The sequence below is a fragment of the Taudactylus pleione genome, unplaced genomic scaffold (assembly GCF_031769625.1).
Source record: "Taudactylus pleione unplaced genomic scaffold, aTauple2 ptg000897l, whole genome shotgun sequence".
Lineage (NCBI taxonomy): Eukaryota > Metazoa > Chordata > Amphibia > Anura > Myobatrachidae > Taudactylus > Taudactylus pleione.
In genome coordinates, this window is record NW_028285298.1 from 240,155 (window position 1) to 256,003 (window position 15,849).

The 15,849-nt window shown below is 49.7% G+C and overlaps 2 protein-coding genes and 3 non-coding genes across 6 annotated transcripts in view; 4 read left to right on the forward strand and 1 right to left on the reverse strand.

Annotated features, from left to right (window-relative positions):
• LRSAM1 (leucine rich repeat and sterile alpha motif containing 1) overlaps nt 1-8,979 on the reverse strand; it is a 55,423-nt gene extending 46,444 nt beyond the window's left edge. For both annotated transcript variants that reach the window (XM_088459130.1, XM_088459129.1), the window contains exon 1: nt 8,897-8,979. The gene's annotated coding sequence lies outside the window, so the exon portion shown is untranslated. The remainder of the gene's footprint in view (nt 1-8,896) is intronic.
• A 350-nt stretch (nt 8,980-9,329) lies between these two features.
• Nucleotides 9,330-15,308, forward strand: RPL12 (ribosomal protein L12). The gene is made up of 7 exons (XM_088459132.1): nt 9,330-9,497; nt 10,883-10,956; nt 13,317-13,415; nt 14,513-14,594; nt 14,850-14,936; nt 15,059-15,171; nt 15,253-15,308. Exons 1-7 carry the CDS (start codon nt 9,461-9,463, stop codon nt 15,256-15,258), a joined length of 498 nt encoding a protein of 165 aa, XP_088315258.1. The 5' UTR covers nt 9,330-9,460; the 3' UTR covers nt 15,259-15,308.
• LOC148474031 (small nucleolar RNA SNORA65) lies at nt 10,697-10,819 on the forward strand. The gene has a single exon (XR_015872929.1). It is a non-coding gene; the product is annotated as a small nucleolar RNA SNORA65 (small nucleolar RNA).
• On the forward strand, nt 14,313-14,438 carry LOC148474032 (small nucleolar RNA SNORA65). Its single transcript, XR_015872928.1, has one exon. It is a non-coding gene; the product is annotated as a small nucleolar RNA SNORA65 (small nucleolar RNA).
• On the forward strand, nt 14,670-14,794 carry LOC148474033 (small nucleolar RNA SNORA65). Its single transcript, XR_015872930.1, has one exon. It is a non-coding gene; the product is annotated as a small nucleolar RNA SNORA65 (small nucleolar RNA).
• Nucleotides 15,309-15,849: the final 541 nt, after the last annotated feature.

The window sequence follows — 15,849 nt, forward strand, 5'->3', positions numbered from 1 at the left end:
GGGACCGGTAGGCCTTCATGAAGATAAGCTTCAGAAATAGCCATACGGATCCAGGCTGCCAAAGTTTGCTTTGAAGCAGGCCAACCCTTTTTACGGAAGCCAAAGAGGACAAACAAAGCGTCCGACTTCCTAAACGAAGAAGTGCGGTCAACATAAGTCCTTAAGGCCCGCACAACATCCAAAGAGGCCTCACCCACGGAAAGACCCGGTGAGTTAAAGGCCGGAACAACTATTTCCTCGTTAATATGAAACTGGGAAACAACTTTGGGAAGAAACTCGGGCCGAGTGCGGAGCACTGCCCTGTTCCCATAAAAAACCAAGAAAGGGGGTCTACAAGAAAGAGCCCCTAACTCAGAAACACGTCTGGCCGAAGCAATGGCCAGAAGGAAAACAGTCTTAGCTGTTAGCCATTTAAGATCCACTGAGCCCAGTGGTTCAAACGGCGGTCCTTGGAGAGCCCTCAGGACCACAGCCAAATCCCAAGGCGCCACAGGTGGAACAAAGGGCGGCTGAATGCGGAGAACACCCTGCATAAAGGTGCGCACATCCGGGATTGTAGCAATCCTACGGTGAAACCAGACAGATAGGGCCGAAACCTGTACCTTCAAAGAAGCAAGGCGAAGCCCATGATCTAGTCCCGCTTGCAGGAAGGCGAGAATCCGAGACAGACGAAACTCCCGCGGTGCATAACCTCTCGGTCGACACCACTGGAAGAACGTATGCCACACGCGATGGTATATCCTCGCGGAAGACGGTTTCCGAGCTCGCAACCTGGTACGCACCACAGAGCTGGAAAACCCCCGGGACCTCAGCATGGCCGTCTCAACAGCCACGCCGTCAAAGACAGCCGAGTCAGGTCCGGGTGAAGGCAAGGACCCTGAGACAGAAGGTCCGGTCGTAGCGGCAACCGCAGAGGAATGTCCACGGACAGACCCTGAAGGTCTGAGAACCAGTGCCGTCTGGGCCACGCGGGAGCTATCAACAGGAGCGTCCCTCCTTCCTGTTTGAATTTCCGGATTACCCGTGGAAGAAGGGAGACCGGAGGGAACAGGTATGCGAACCGGAACGTCCACCGGACGGACAGAGCATCCACCAGAGACGCCCCTTCGTCTCTTGTGCGAGACCCGTACACCGGCAACTTGTTGTTGTGCCGGGACGCCATGAGGTCGATTTCTGGAAGACCCCACCTGTCCACCAGTAGTTGAAAAACGTCCGGGTGCAGGGACCATTCCCCCGGATGAACGTCCTGGCGACTTAGAAAGTCCGCCTCCCAATTGAGCACTCCCGGGATGAAGACCGCTGATATGGCCGGAAGATTGCGCTCCGCCCAAACCAGGATCCGAGAGACCTCTACGAGAGCCGCCCGACTGCGAGTTCCTCCTTGCCTGTTTATGTAGGCCACGGTGGTAGCGTTGTCCGACTGGACCTGCACCGGGCGACCCTGGAGAAACCGCTGTGCCTGCTGGAGAGCATTGAAGACCGCACGGAGTTCCAAGATATTTATTGGAAGCTCCGCTTCTGTCGGCGTCCACCTGCCCTGGAACAAGTGTGGACCCGAAACTGCTCCCCAGCCCCGAAGACTGGCGTCCGTTGTCAACAGGACCCAATTTGGAACCCAGAACGGACGTCCCTTGTTGAGGTGGGTCGTCTGTAACCACCACGTAAGGGACAGGCGAACCTCCTGGGTGAGCACAATCGTCTGGGACTTCAGAGACTGAGTCAGCCCGTTCCACTTGGACAGGATCAGGTGCTGCAGAGGTCTGGAGTGAAACTGGGCGTATTCCACCATGTCGAACACCGACACCATGGAGCCCAGTAACCTCATCGCCGAGTGTAAGGACACCCGGCGGCTGTGCAGACAACTGCGCACCCTTGACTGTAAAGCAGAGATCTTGTCCTCCGTCACGAAGATCCTTTGCTGTCCCGAGTCCAATAAGGCTCCAAGATGCAGAATCCTCCGAGACGGGATTAGAGTGGACTTCTGCCAGTTGATTAGCCAGCCGTGCCGTTGCAGCAGTGCAATGGTCAGGTCCAAGTGGCGTAACAGGAGCTCTGGAGATCCTGCCACCAATAACAGGTCGTCCAAATACGGCAACATGCGGACTCCCTGCAGCCGCAGAGAAGCCGCCATGACCGCCATCACCTTGGTGAAAACACGTGGTGCTGTTGCCAGGCCAAAAGGTAACGCCCGAAACTGGAAGTGGTCGCTGCTGATTGCAAACCTGAGGAACTGTTGATGGCGCCAAAGAATAGGGACATGCAGGTAAGCGTCCTGTATGTCCAATGACACCAAGTAGTCCCCAGGTTCCAGCGCCAGAATGATGGACCGTAGGGTCTCCATCCGAAACTTCGGGACCCGCAAAGACTTGTTGAGTGCTTTGAGGTTGAGAATCGGACGATATGACCCATTGGGTTTCTGTACCAAAAATAGATTTGAATAGAAACCCTGGCCCCTCTGGGAGAATGGAACCGCCACTATAACTCCAGCCTGGAGCATAGTGTGCAATACCTTCCGCAGCTCCGTAGCCTTGTTCCGGTCTGATGGAAGACCCGTGGTGAAGAAGCGAGCCGGGGGTCTGTGCCGGAAGGAGAGGGCGTATCCGTGGGAAACCACCTCCAGAACCCAAGTGTCTGTCGTAGTGGTCGACCAACACTGGGCGAACTGTAGCAGGCGGCCTCCCACCCTGGGATCCCCCAAAGGGAGGCCCGGACCGTCAGGCCGCAGGCTTGTCATCTGGCTTGGGGGCCGGACGTCTGGTACTCCATGCCTGCTTCCGGGGCTTGACCGATTTCTTAGGGCCAGCCTGTCGAGGAAACGACTGTGGTTTGGGCCTGCCCTGGGCCCTAGATGACCGAAAGGACGATGGTCCCGAACCAGAAGGAGCAGCGGCCGACGGGAGACAGGCAGATTTGGCTGCCGCCAGCGTGGCCACAATCTTATCCAGATCCGGACCGAAGAGAACTTCTCCGGTAAACGGCAACGCTTCCAGACCTTTCTTGGAATCTGCGTCCGCCTTCCAGGATCGCAGCCACAAGGTGCGACGAGCAGCTACCGCTGCTGAAGAAATTCTAGACACCAGAGTACTAATGTCTAGAGCCGCCTCGTTGATGTAGGTGGCCGAATCACGGAGATTGCCAATCAACTCCGCCTGATCGGCCGGACAGTCGGATTCAAAAGAAGCCTCTAATGAATCCGCCCAGCGCTCCATCGCTCTGGCAACCCAGCAAATGGCCATAGCCGGCCGTGCTGCCCCCCCTGCAAGGGAATAAGCGGACTTCAGGCAGATTTCTACCTTGCGGTCCGTAGCATCCTTAAGGGAGGACATGGATGGCATCGGCAATGTGGCACTACGGACAAGACGGGTCACGTGAGAATCCACCTGTGGAGGGGATTCCCACTTCGCAAAATAATTATCCGCGAACGGATAAGCCACCGCCAGGCGTCTCTGCGGCTGGTATCTTTTGCCAGGTTGTTTCCACGCCTCCTCTAAATGGTCCACCAACTGACCCGAAAGAGGAAAGACTGTGGCATCACCCTTCACATCTTTGAAAAAGGCATACTTAGATTTAGCCGCTGGGGGAACTTCGTCCTCAATCACCAAGGCTGTGCGGACCGCCCTAATAAGTCCAGGAATATATACTTTGGACTTAGCATCAGCGTCCTTAGTATGGAGAGGTTCCTGATCGTAAGGATCTAGAATCTCCCCATCATCAGACGTCCCTTCGTCATCCTCATAAGGAGCGGACAGAGACGCCACCGGCCTTTTATGAGACCGCATCACAGACTCCCCTTGCAACACATCCGACAAGTGCTGTACAGAACTCGTCAGGGAGTTAACCCACGCTGGCTCCTGAGAACCCGGGAGCGGGGAAATAGGGAGACTGTGGGGTACCACCAATTGTCGTGGGAACCCCTGCATGGGTGACGACACCACAGACTGCTGGGACAAACCCATCGGAGTAAACGCGGGCTGCGGAGCTAACTGGCCCACTAAAGCTGTTAACGCCTGAGCGAAACAAGCCCAGGGCGGCTCCTGTACCGGTGCTGTAACCGTAATAGGCCGCGCCATGGACAAACACTGCCGGCAAAGGCCCTCCGCGCTACCCTCCCCCTCCGCTAACGGTACTTTGCACGTGGTACACTGTAGCCGGAGGGGAAAATCACTTTCAGACATGATGGCACCACGTATGTGACCTCTCTCACCAATTAAGTATTAAATAGGCGAGAGACCACCCTGCAGCACCGCACCGCAAGGGCTTTAGCAGAAAGAACAGGGACAGTAATAAAGCTGACAGTTTAGAGAAGAAAAGATTACAGGCAGCAGCGCTAGCACAGTCACATACAATGCAGAAAAATAACAATTCCTGCACTAACAGCGCTGATCACTCAACTACACAGACACAGGGCCTGGTAGGACACAGCGCTGCATACACAGACCTGACCACAGCGGAGGAGAGGTATGCGGGGGGACCCAGACCACGATGCTTCCGTCCAGCGCTTCCAGCAGCGTTCACCATGCGTTCTGGAGAAGATGGCCGCCGAGGAGCAGAGAGGAGGCTGGCCTGGGGGAGGAGCGCTGACACAGGACCAGTCGGCAGCATGCAGAGAGGGCTGTGTGCAGCGGGGGAGGCGCCGGCTGTGAGACAGGGAAGGCGCGCTCCCCTGGCATGCATTTAACCCCTGGGACGCCGCAGCGCTACCGCTCTGCTGCGGTCCGCTGTCCCAGGGGGTAGTGGAAGCGCAGGTTGGTCGGCTGGCTCCACGCTGCAGCCAGTCCCCAGGGAGCCCCCTGCCTGGGGACTTAGGACCATGTGATCAGCGGGGACCCACCGCGGGACCCCGCTGCTTACCTTTGTCCCCCTTGAATCCGGCCATGGTCCGGAGCATCTGGGGTCACCGCTAGCTGTGACCCCAGACGCCCACCAGCATCCCCGGATCAGTACCGGCGTTCTGGTACCGGCGGGGTGTAGGGAAGACAGCATGGACGTCAGGACTGACTGTCCATGCTGTTCATCCAGTTGTGCAGCCACAGCTGCATGAAGAATAAGCTTCAGGGGCTCTTCTAGCCCCCACTCCAACAGGTGCACCCGACTCCGGCCGGGCACCAAACTAAACTGAGGTGCCTTGGCCCGGGGGCGGGGTATAGGAGGGGGACCTAGTGCATCCTGGGAGGCTGAAAGCTTAACTCTTTGGTGCCCTGCGACTGACGTCACACCTATACCCCAAGGTATCCTGTGGATACCCTATGGACCCTGAAGTAGAAATATATATACATACATACATACACACATACACTACAGGAAAAAATGCAGCAGCACTCAGGAGATTTAAGAAAAGTTCAATAAAGTATATTGTATATTATAGATACATCAATCCTCCGACATTTCAGAGCCCATTGGCCCTTTTCTCAAGGAGAACCTACACTCCTTGAGAAAAGGGCCAATGGGCTCTGAAACGTCGGAGGAGTGATGTATCTATAATATACAGTATACTTTATTTTCCTGTAGTGTATCTCCTTATACACAGAAGGCACCGGAGTGGATGAATATTTGTATAGTGAGTGCCGGATTATTTACAAATTCCATATATATATATATATATATATATATATATATATATATATATATATATATACACAGTGCATCCGGAAAGTATTCACAGCGCTTCACTTTTTCCACATTTTGTTATGTTACAGCCTTATTCTAAAATGGAATAAATTCATTTTTGTCCTCAAAAATTCTACACACAATACCCCATAATGACAACGTGTAAAAAGTTTTTTTGGAGATTTTTGCAAATTTGATTAAAAACAAACAAAAAAAAAACATGGGCTACTTAATTTCTTAAAAATATTTGGTCACTTAAATTGTGTTCAAACTATTTAGTTTAGCTATCAATTGATAAGGATAACACACAAACATTATATATGTACACATTACAAGACCTTACTTCACTAAGCACTAAGGGCCTGATTAATAGGTGAACGCAATGTCGAGTTCGGACGGGGTGGAGCGATCTTTTTTGCTATGCGTATGTGCTAACACCGGACTACGTACTCGCAGCGATTGGTTTTGCGACAACGGTGGCAGAGTGGATTTATTGGCAAAGTGAGTGACAGGTAGTCAACGTTTGGGGGCGGTATAAGTGGCTGGCTAGAAAAACGGAGGCGTCACCACCGTTTTCTGGGCGTCTCCTAGTCAGCCTCTGTGAATTCGTTGGCAGCTGGAGAGGCCCCGGCGTCCTAGGTGAGACGGACATTCTGAGACAGTATTGGCTTGCTTTCGTATGTAAGAGGCGGATGTGAGACGCTGGAGGTGGGCGCGTCTCTGTGCACAAGACATCAGCTAAGCCAATAACATATTTTTGCAAGTCCGCTGTGTGTGGAATTGCAGTTGCGACAGGATTGCGTGCACCTCTGAAGCAGGCCCTGATAAGGGTGTGTATGTGATTGCTAAGACTATACATCGTAGGGTCAAATTAAGGATTTTATGTATAATAATCAACACAACAGACCCAATTAATGGGCACAACTTGGGTACAAAACAGGGACAGTTTACAATGTGTAATACTGGCACAGATTAATGAGCACGACGACACAACAACACGGTATGTAGTTATGTGACCGGCGGTCACAATCCCGAAGGCAGAAAGCCGGCTAGGGATTCATGATAGGCGTTGAGATACAGACGACCTATCATAATCCCGATGCCGGAACCCAGGACGACGCGGGACCGAACGAGGTAAGTCCGGGGCGCCCGTCCTCTTAGCCGCGTATGGGGGAGGGTTACAGCACCCTGGGGGGACAGGGTTAGGCACCCCCTGGGGAGGGTTAGGCTAGGGGAAGGGGGGGTTAGGATTAGGCACCACCGGGGGGAGGTTAGGGCTAGGCACCCCCCGGGGAGGGTTAGGCTAGGGGAAGGGGAGGTTAGGGTTATACGCCCACCCCGGGAGGGTTAGGTTTAGGGTCACGGAGAGGGGGTTAGGTTTAGGCACCCCTAAGGGAGGGGGTTGGGGGGGGGGAGAGGGGAGGGTTAGGTTACTTACGTGCCGCTGTCAGGATTTCCTCCCTTCGGGCAGCCACTTTTGGGATTTGAACCGGCAGCTAAACAGCTGCTGAATCAGGCCCATAGTAAATAGTGTTCACTCTATAGGTGCAGGGTGCTGATCAGTGAGGAGAGAATATTTACATTTTGAAGGACATCATTTTAGGCGCGATGTATCCCTGCAGCTACTGCAGCTATACATCACGTATAAAATGTTGCCCTTCAAAATGTAATTATGCCCTCCACACTGATCAGCACCCTGCTTGCACTAATACCCCTTTTCCACCTAAATTCCGGGTCTGACCTCTGACCTCATTCAGAGCCACTCGTAAGCGGCAGCTCGTTCGCTCCGAGCGATGTTTGCCAAACTGCGCATGCGTACGGATCGTTATACGCATGCGCAAACCAGTCAGTGCGGCCGAAATTCATGTGCTCGCAAAATAGCAAATGCCTGCTAATTTGAGTGACAGGATGAGGCGTATGTGGGTGGTAACAGGGGAAGGTGCTTGAAAACGGGGAGTGGAAATCAGAACGCAGGCGTGCTTAAAGGTCAAAACGGGCGTTTTATGGGTGTGCATATTTAAAACAACAGCGTCATTGACCACGTCACTGTGTTTTTTTTTAGCCAGAACTGCTCGCAAAATTGTGGTAGCAAAAACCAACCACAACAATAGCGAGCAGTTCATACCCTGTTCGATGTACTCGATTAATCTAATAAATAGCGGACATGACGTCAGATGCGAGCAGCCAGGGGGCGTAGTTTCCCAAAAAACGACCGCAAGTTTTGTTCGCTCGTTCAGACCTAGAGGCGTGAACAGACCGCAAACAGCGAACGGTTCATTTGAATAGCCACCCCTATTTTCTGGACGAGCAAGCGCAAATAGCGACCGGCTCTGAATCAGGGCCAAAGTTCCTATCCAGATCAGACCCAGAATTTTGCCGGCGATGACTCGGGATATTCCCGAGTCAGCGCCGCTCACACCGCAGTCGGGTCTGCATAGACCCGGCTTTTGCGGAGTGAAAGTGGTCGCTTGGAGATGACGTCATCTCCAAACGCCACTGAAGCCGGACCAATCGGCCGGCTAGCAGCGCACTCCAGGTCATCGTGACCCGGAGTGCGCTGTTCTCACAGCAGGGTTTCACGGGCTACGCCCGTGTTATACCCTGCTAGTTACCTGGGTTGGATTGCCGGGTCACTTGACCCGACGATCCAACTCTCTCCCCTTTTACACCAGGGAGCTGCCCGGGTTTCAGCTCCGGTGTAAAAGGGGTATTAGAATGAACACTAAGAGGTATCTTTACTAAGATGGGAGTTCTATTTAAGAAGTGATGTAGCCCATAGCAACCAATCAGATTCTACTTCTCGTTTATCTAGCACCTTCTACTAGATAATACCTGGAATCTGATTGGTTGCTATGGGCAACATCACTTCTTAATAGAACTCCCATCTTAGTAAATTTATCCCTAAGTGTGCGTGCATATATATATATATATATATATATATATAGATATATACACACACATGCAAACATACATACAGTTGCATGATTGTACTGAGAGTATATATTGCATTATAAACATTGTGTCAGCATAGAGGACCGTGTACTTATATTAGAAGACCACCTGTGGCTCTCCTGGTCCTTTGGGACATATAATAACACAGTAGCAGGAGAAGTTACTAATCTCTATCTGATTACAGATCTATGGGTAGTGTGTAATAGAGCTGGGGTCCTGCACATGACAGGTGGTAACCCAGCCTAGGTAGTCCCTACAACCTCCCATTACAACAGTACTGATGATGATGATGATGATTATAATAATAACAGTGGAGAGGTGGGGTGCAGGTACTCACTGCTGTGGGGAGGGGGCTCCGGGGACACTTGGGTACCTGCAGCACAATCCCAGCAGCAGCAGCAAATGTCAGTGACTGGCACCAGACATTTCCGGGTCCCACCACAGTCACGTGACCCAGCCAGAGCACATCCGCAACTCGCGCGGCGGGCGCCCCCTAGCGGCGGCGGCGGCCGGCCCGTGTGCCTGCCTGTGCCTGCCTGTGCCTGCCTATGCCTGCCTGCTGAGACACATCGCTCCCCACCACCACCACACTGCTTATTATGGTCACTCTCTTTTCCCACAGCGCATATATCGTGGGCGGCTGACAGTGACGCATAATAAATTCCACATCCGCCGTGACGCTGCCCGCCACACACAAGATGGCGGCCGGGAGCGGACACCGCCGGGATCTCTCGCGAGACGTGGAGCAGTGATAGGCGGAGGCGGCCCCGGCTCCTCCCTCTTTCTCGTCCCGCTTCCCAGCTGGTGAAGGTGCAACTGTCTCCTCGGTCGTCCCGAATCCGGGTTCATCCGACACCGACACCGGCCGCAGTGAAGCGCAGCCCCCCCGCCCTCCGCAGACATGCCGCCCAAGTTCGATCCCACCGAGATTAAAGTTGGTAGGTGAGGCCGGGCCGGGGAGTGTGAGCCGGCGAGCGGAGCCCCCTTCCTATCCCAGGGCAGGCCGCAGCGCTGGAGCTGGGCGTCTGGCGGCTCTCACGGTACTTGTCTCCGGGGTGGTTATGTGCTCTCCTGGGTCCGGCCATGAGGAGGGGGGCGACATATTAGTTCCCCGTAATTATTCTAATAGGAGCGCCACTCGGGGGCACCGAATTAGCTGTAGTATAGGTGCATGTGTCTTTGACCATACTAGTGGGTTTGGCATTCATGTGCCCCAGTGCATACTAGTGGGTATGGTATCCTGGTGCCATGCTGGGGATATGCCATGCACCCCTTTACCATAGGCCACACTTCTGCTGCTGGAGATCAGGCTATACCTGCCATGCTATATATAGAGCTTATACATAACATTCTCCGGAGGCGATTCAGTAGTTTTATTGAGCCCAATCTAGATGGATCAGGGGGTGTTTTAAATGGGTGCACATGCTTTTCTGTGCATGATATGCCCAAATAGACCAGGTTTAGCAGAGTAAAAAGAAAAAAAAATGCTAAAGTCCTGGTTCGTGTGCTCGTACAGTATTTTGGGTGCCCAAAACCAGTACGGGTACTTGTGTACTTTACGGACTCATTGTAGAGAGAACTGAAGTGTCCTACTCATTATCAAAAATGGTAATGTCTAAAGCCCGTTCACTGAGAGGACACTGGTGTCGTCAGCCAGTGTCCAGCATCATTCTCTACCGTCCAAGTGGGCTTAGAGGGAAAATATAACCTTGTAGCGAGCTGCCAAGCCTGAAGTGTGGCAAGCCTGGGAGGGGACAACTTTCTGTACTTGTCTACGTAAAGTAGACAAGTACCATTTAAAACATTCATTGGGTTCTCTCTGCAATGAGTCCAAGTACTCCAGTACTCTTTGCACGCCTCTACTCAGCGCCTCAGCAGGGTGTGAGCAAAAGTGTCCACATGGGGCATTTGTACCTGAGCAGGGCACCAATTGAATGGGTGCCCATTACTCAGATGTGGCTGAAAACCATTGAAATGCCTCTTCTGAGTTTAGTTTAAATGACATTCCCAGTATGTGTCCTGTTACCAGTATCACTTTTTACCATATGGTGTTTGCTAAGATGTGTGTGGTGCACCTGAGGGTAGTGGAGATGCTTCCTGTAAGATTCTTACCCTGCAGCCGCGATTCCCATAGCCACCCGCCACTATACCAGGCTCTGTGTCTGGGTATATTCCAGTGGTGAGCTTATAGTAACCTCGTCTTAGGAAACAGGGCTCCTCTGTGTGTGATCTGCTCTGTGCCGTAAGGCAGAGAACACTGCTGCGTAATGAATGGGGTACGTACCCGATATTTTGCCTTTTTTAAGACTATGATTTATTTTAGTGTTCCTGAGATGCACAGGCGGAGAAGTAGGAGCTACCTCTGCTTTGGCCCCTAAAATCGGACCTCTGGGTTTGGTAAGTTACACTTACATGTATCTCACTATGGGGGTGAATGAATTGTGGCAGAAAATTGGTTTTGGGCACCCATGCTTTTTCGTGCATGTCACTCCCAAATAGACTTGGTTTAGCCACATAAAACAGCTAAACTTATCTAAAGTTCTGGTTAGCGAGCCCCCAAAGCAGGCGATCAGCATCCAATACAAATTCCCCATACTTCCATATATGTAGAGTTGATGACATGTTGGTCATTCGCCTGATACTGAATTGCTTTTAAATGTGTAGTTCTGTGTCTCAATGCAATACTTCAGTGTTACACGGTTGTGACTTTCCAGCTTTAGAAGAGCTTAGGCCTGATTTTAATATTGCTTATAACTGGTCAAACAAAGTTCTTCAATTTCTATTTCTATGCTGCGCATGTATTTTAAATATAAAGATTAACCTATTTGATTAGCATCATCCTGAGGAACACTTTTATGCAGTGTTAGCAGAGACTATGGGCCATATTCAATTAGAGGCGAAAAGTCTGTTATCGGCGATAATTTATCGCCGGTTACGTTATTTTCGGCAGTTTCACTTATCCCCAAATTCAATTACAAAGTGTTTTGCAGGTGCGAAAAGTCAGTGGTGAAAACTTGTCCCCGTTGTTTTACAGTATAAGTGGTAAAAAAAAAGTGCAGGTATGGGGGTGCAGACTTTAAAAAGTAGCCTGCATCCCTCGGAATGTCCCTCAAAGGTATTTGGAGTAAAAAAATTAAGTCCTCTGGACACCCCAAAAAGGTACTTTAATTTTGGGGGCGATAGAAAAAATAAATGGGGGACAATCTTCTAAACTAGCAAAATTGATTCCGGAGGGGTTCCCAAGTATGCGGCAGGTGTTTTCTCGAATGCGGTTGGTTGCGGCAGGTGCATATTTGAAGAATTTGGAAAAAATAACTTTAGGGACTTCAAAATATGCTTGCACCCATTTTCATGGACCCCAAATTTGATGGGACTAGTTGGCTTTCTTTACTGGAAAAAATAAGTGCTATTCTTCACCACTTCTTCAAAGCCACATTTATGCACCTGCTGCTGCTTAAAAAACCCAATTACCTTCAGCAGGCCAAATCGGGTTTACCCATAGTGCTCCCCCATGTCAGACCATCTTCTAGGGCAGTGTTGGCTAACCTTGACACTCCAGCTGTTGTGGAACTATATATCCCAGCATTCCCTGCCAGTTTTAGCATGCCCTAATAGCAAAACTGTAGCAGTGCATGCTGGGTTATGTAGTTCCTTAACAGCTGGAGTGTCAAGGTTAGCCAACACTGTTCTAGGGGGTGACAGGCTGATTTCCCCAAAAGTGACAGGACTTTTCGATACTTGAATTTCCATCGGGTCCCGTTTTCGCTGATTCTGGTTTGAATACGTGGATAAGCGGGCACGCACCCGACACTTTATCCCTGTAAAAAACGGCGTTGTTGGCAAAAAGTCTGACCTCGGACTTTTCACCTCAAATTTAATATGGCCCTATAAATCAAAGCACAAAAACCAAATGATGTAAACTTGCGCTTAATTGGAGACAAGACATTGCTTTTAGCTGATATAAATTGTCACTGAAATACTAACCAACAATTAAGTTGTTGCAAGTCTTGAAAGAATTACAGCATTAAGTGGGATTTGATGGTGTTTAGGTCAGTGCTTCTCAAACTCTGTATTCAAGAAGTTCTTGGCTAACTACAAAACATACCACCGAGCCAATTTTTTAAAAAATAAAGGGCCTTCTATCTGATATACAACTTCAATTATTTACCTGGCAAATTTTGCATGGCTGTTTTTTTGTTTTGTTTATGATCGCCAATATGATACAATAAATCAGACCAATCACCCTATTGACAAATAGACCCAATAATTGTATAATGCAGAGGTTCCCAAATGGTCATTGCAGTACATGTGTTAAGGATATCCATCTTTAAGCACATGTGATTTAATTAGTATCTCAGCCATTTTTATTTACCCGTCTGGGCTCAAGCATGGCTATCCTTAAATCCTTGACTGTTGCCAGGTTTTAAGAATATCCATGCTTGAGCAGATGGTTAAATAAGGCTGAGGTACAAGTGCTCAAGCATGGATTTCCTGTTGGTGTGTGGTGAGGACCTTGTTTGAGATGTACAAAATTAGACAACTAATAGTAAAAAAAAGTGTTAGAAAATTGTACTATCGCTGTAAGAGAACCTGGAATGTCTAGATCACCTCTCCTAGGAGTCTTCCCCATGTGCTTTCTCATAGTGGGATGTATTTATTACTCTTGTAGCTAAATACAGTTTGTATTGGATTGTGGTAAATGTCTTTTTAGCAATCTTAAAACTTGGTGGAAACTGCAATTATTATTTTTTTTTCAGTCTCCCAAGAAAGTAGGTGATGACATTGCCAAGGCTACCGGTGACTGGAAGGGGCTGAGGATCACAGTCAAGCTGACTATTCAAAACAGACAGGCTCAGGTAATGTCTTGCCTATAATCTTCCTAGTAAAGTCCACCCCACTCTAGTAGGACTGGCGGGTACTGTTCATGGTACTAGAACTGCTTTCTGCACAGTCAGGTGCTGCAGAAACATCTCGGTCCTGGAGGTAACGGACTTATGGAGACTGAGTGATGGTGAAGTAACCAGTCTGATTTTGTCATTTTACAGGCCAGGTGTAGGCAACCAGTGGAACTATACATCCCAGTATGCATTGCAAGTCTTGTTAGATCATGCTAAAACTATGGCAGGGCATGCTGGGATATGTAGTTCCACAGCAGCTGGAGTCACAGGTTGCCTGCCCCTGTTTAAAACTGCTAGATAAATAATGATGGCTAGAAGCTGACTGGTTGCTATGGGCTATATATCTCCACTTTATATCTAGAAAGTTTGATATATCTCCCCTTCAGTATTTGGTAAACTTTTAAGTGCTCTCATTAAAACTCAATTCCGTCTGGAGTGTGTAAATGGGCTCTAACACCACTCTCATAATAGGACGGTCTTCCCGAAAGTGTCCTGACTTAGAATTCCTCTACCATTGACCTGCACCTGCTGTGCCCACAGCACTTGCTTGATTTGCTTTTCCCATACTATGCAAAGGGATAACTGCAGAGCTGAACAAACACTGCTTGGAGCAGAAGACTTGGCATTCGTGGGGATATAGCATTGCTACAAGTGTATACGCTTCTCATGGGCTTCAGTGTGGAGATCGGAAAGTCATTTTTAATTTTGTGGTAAAACTAACTTTAAAGGGAAATTGGCTTTGAAATGAGCATGGATTGATATTTAAGTAAATGATAGTCTGCTGCAGCAGCTAGGTTCTCTGCATTTATATAGATGAGATTTACAGAATGTCTGATAATGGAAGGTAATTAGCCACCCGCCACTATGCTGGTCTGTCTGTGGCCTGGTGTATTCCAGTGGTGAGCTGAGAGCAAACCCCATCTTAGGAAACAGGCTCTTTCCTCACGTGACTGAGTCTGTGCCGAAAGACTGGGGATAATATTATCACAATGGGGGGGTGTATGTTGAGCGGAGGACGTATCTTAAATATATACTTAATAGTTTTGCTTTTACAGATTGAGGTTGTGCCGTCGGCCTCTGCGCTGATCATCAAGGCCCTGAAGGAGCCTCCCCGCGACAGAAAGAAGCAGAAGAATAGTAAGTACTCCCATTTACCTGTATCCCGCCCGCTCTCAGATTACAGGGATGAGTCTGCTGTTCCCAATACAGCCACCCGCCACTATAACAGTCTGGCGTGACTGCGTATATTCCAGTGGTGCGCTGAGATCGAACTCCGTCTTAGGAAACAGGTTCACCCTGCCCGTGAGTGACTCTGTGCCGATAGATCGGAGACAGCTGTGCGGATGTGAGCCCCAGATTGTATTAACCGGAACTTTCCCTTCCTTTGAACAGTTAAACACAATGGCAACATCACCATGGATGAGATAATCAGCATTGCCCGTCAGATGAGGCACCGCTCCCTGGCCAGGGAACTATCGGGTAAGAACGCTGACCTTGTTCAGCCATTGGTGCTCAGTGAGGGGGGAGTAGTTCTGCTGGGCGGTGCTCTAGCAGGCAGTTCTGACTACACTTGGGTGTTAATCTGCATCTTGTCTCCTCAGGAACCATAAAAGAGATCTTGGGCACAGCTCATTCAGTCGGCTGCAATGTTGACGGCAGACATCCTCATGATATCATTGAAGATATTAACAGTGGCGCAGTTGAATGCCCAGCAGTAAGTATTGTGAATACTCTCCGCCATCTAGATTTTTATAGTGCCTTGGCCTGTATCTAACTGGTGTCTTTCTCTCCACAGAGCTAAACCTGCTATGAAGAGGACTAAAATATTCAATAAAAGTTGAATTTACAGAAGTGTCCTGTGTTTTGTATTCTGCAGGTGGAGTGCACTGATGTGCAGCATGAATTAAATCAGATGTGGTGAATTGTATTGGAGTCATAACATAAAGGGTTTTCTAGATGTTTAGCAATTTGATTCTATAAAAACATAGAAGAGCAGGAATTCTCCTGACTAGGTTGGGGAGGTGTTAAGTTGGTATTTGCCAAGCAGGAGGGTCTCCAAGGCCTGTCACTACTGTTATGTGCAAGGGGGGGGGGGGTCTGCAAATGTCAGACTGTAGTGTAATTATCCACCTGCTACAGGCTTACACTGTACTGGGACGCTGGTTTACAAACTGGTAGTGGAGTAAGTTGACAACACTTGGCCCTCCAGCTGATGTTGGGACTACATGTACCAGCATGCCCAAACTGCAGTAGGGATGTGTAGTTTTGCAGCAGCTTGAGCTCCACAGGCTGCCTACACCTGGAGACTTTTATCCCTGAGCACATGCAGAATGAGTGCGATGGATGTTATATATAGAAAAGCTCAACTAAAAGGTCCCTAAGTGCTACATGT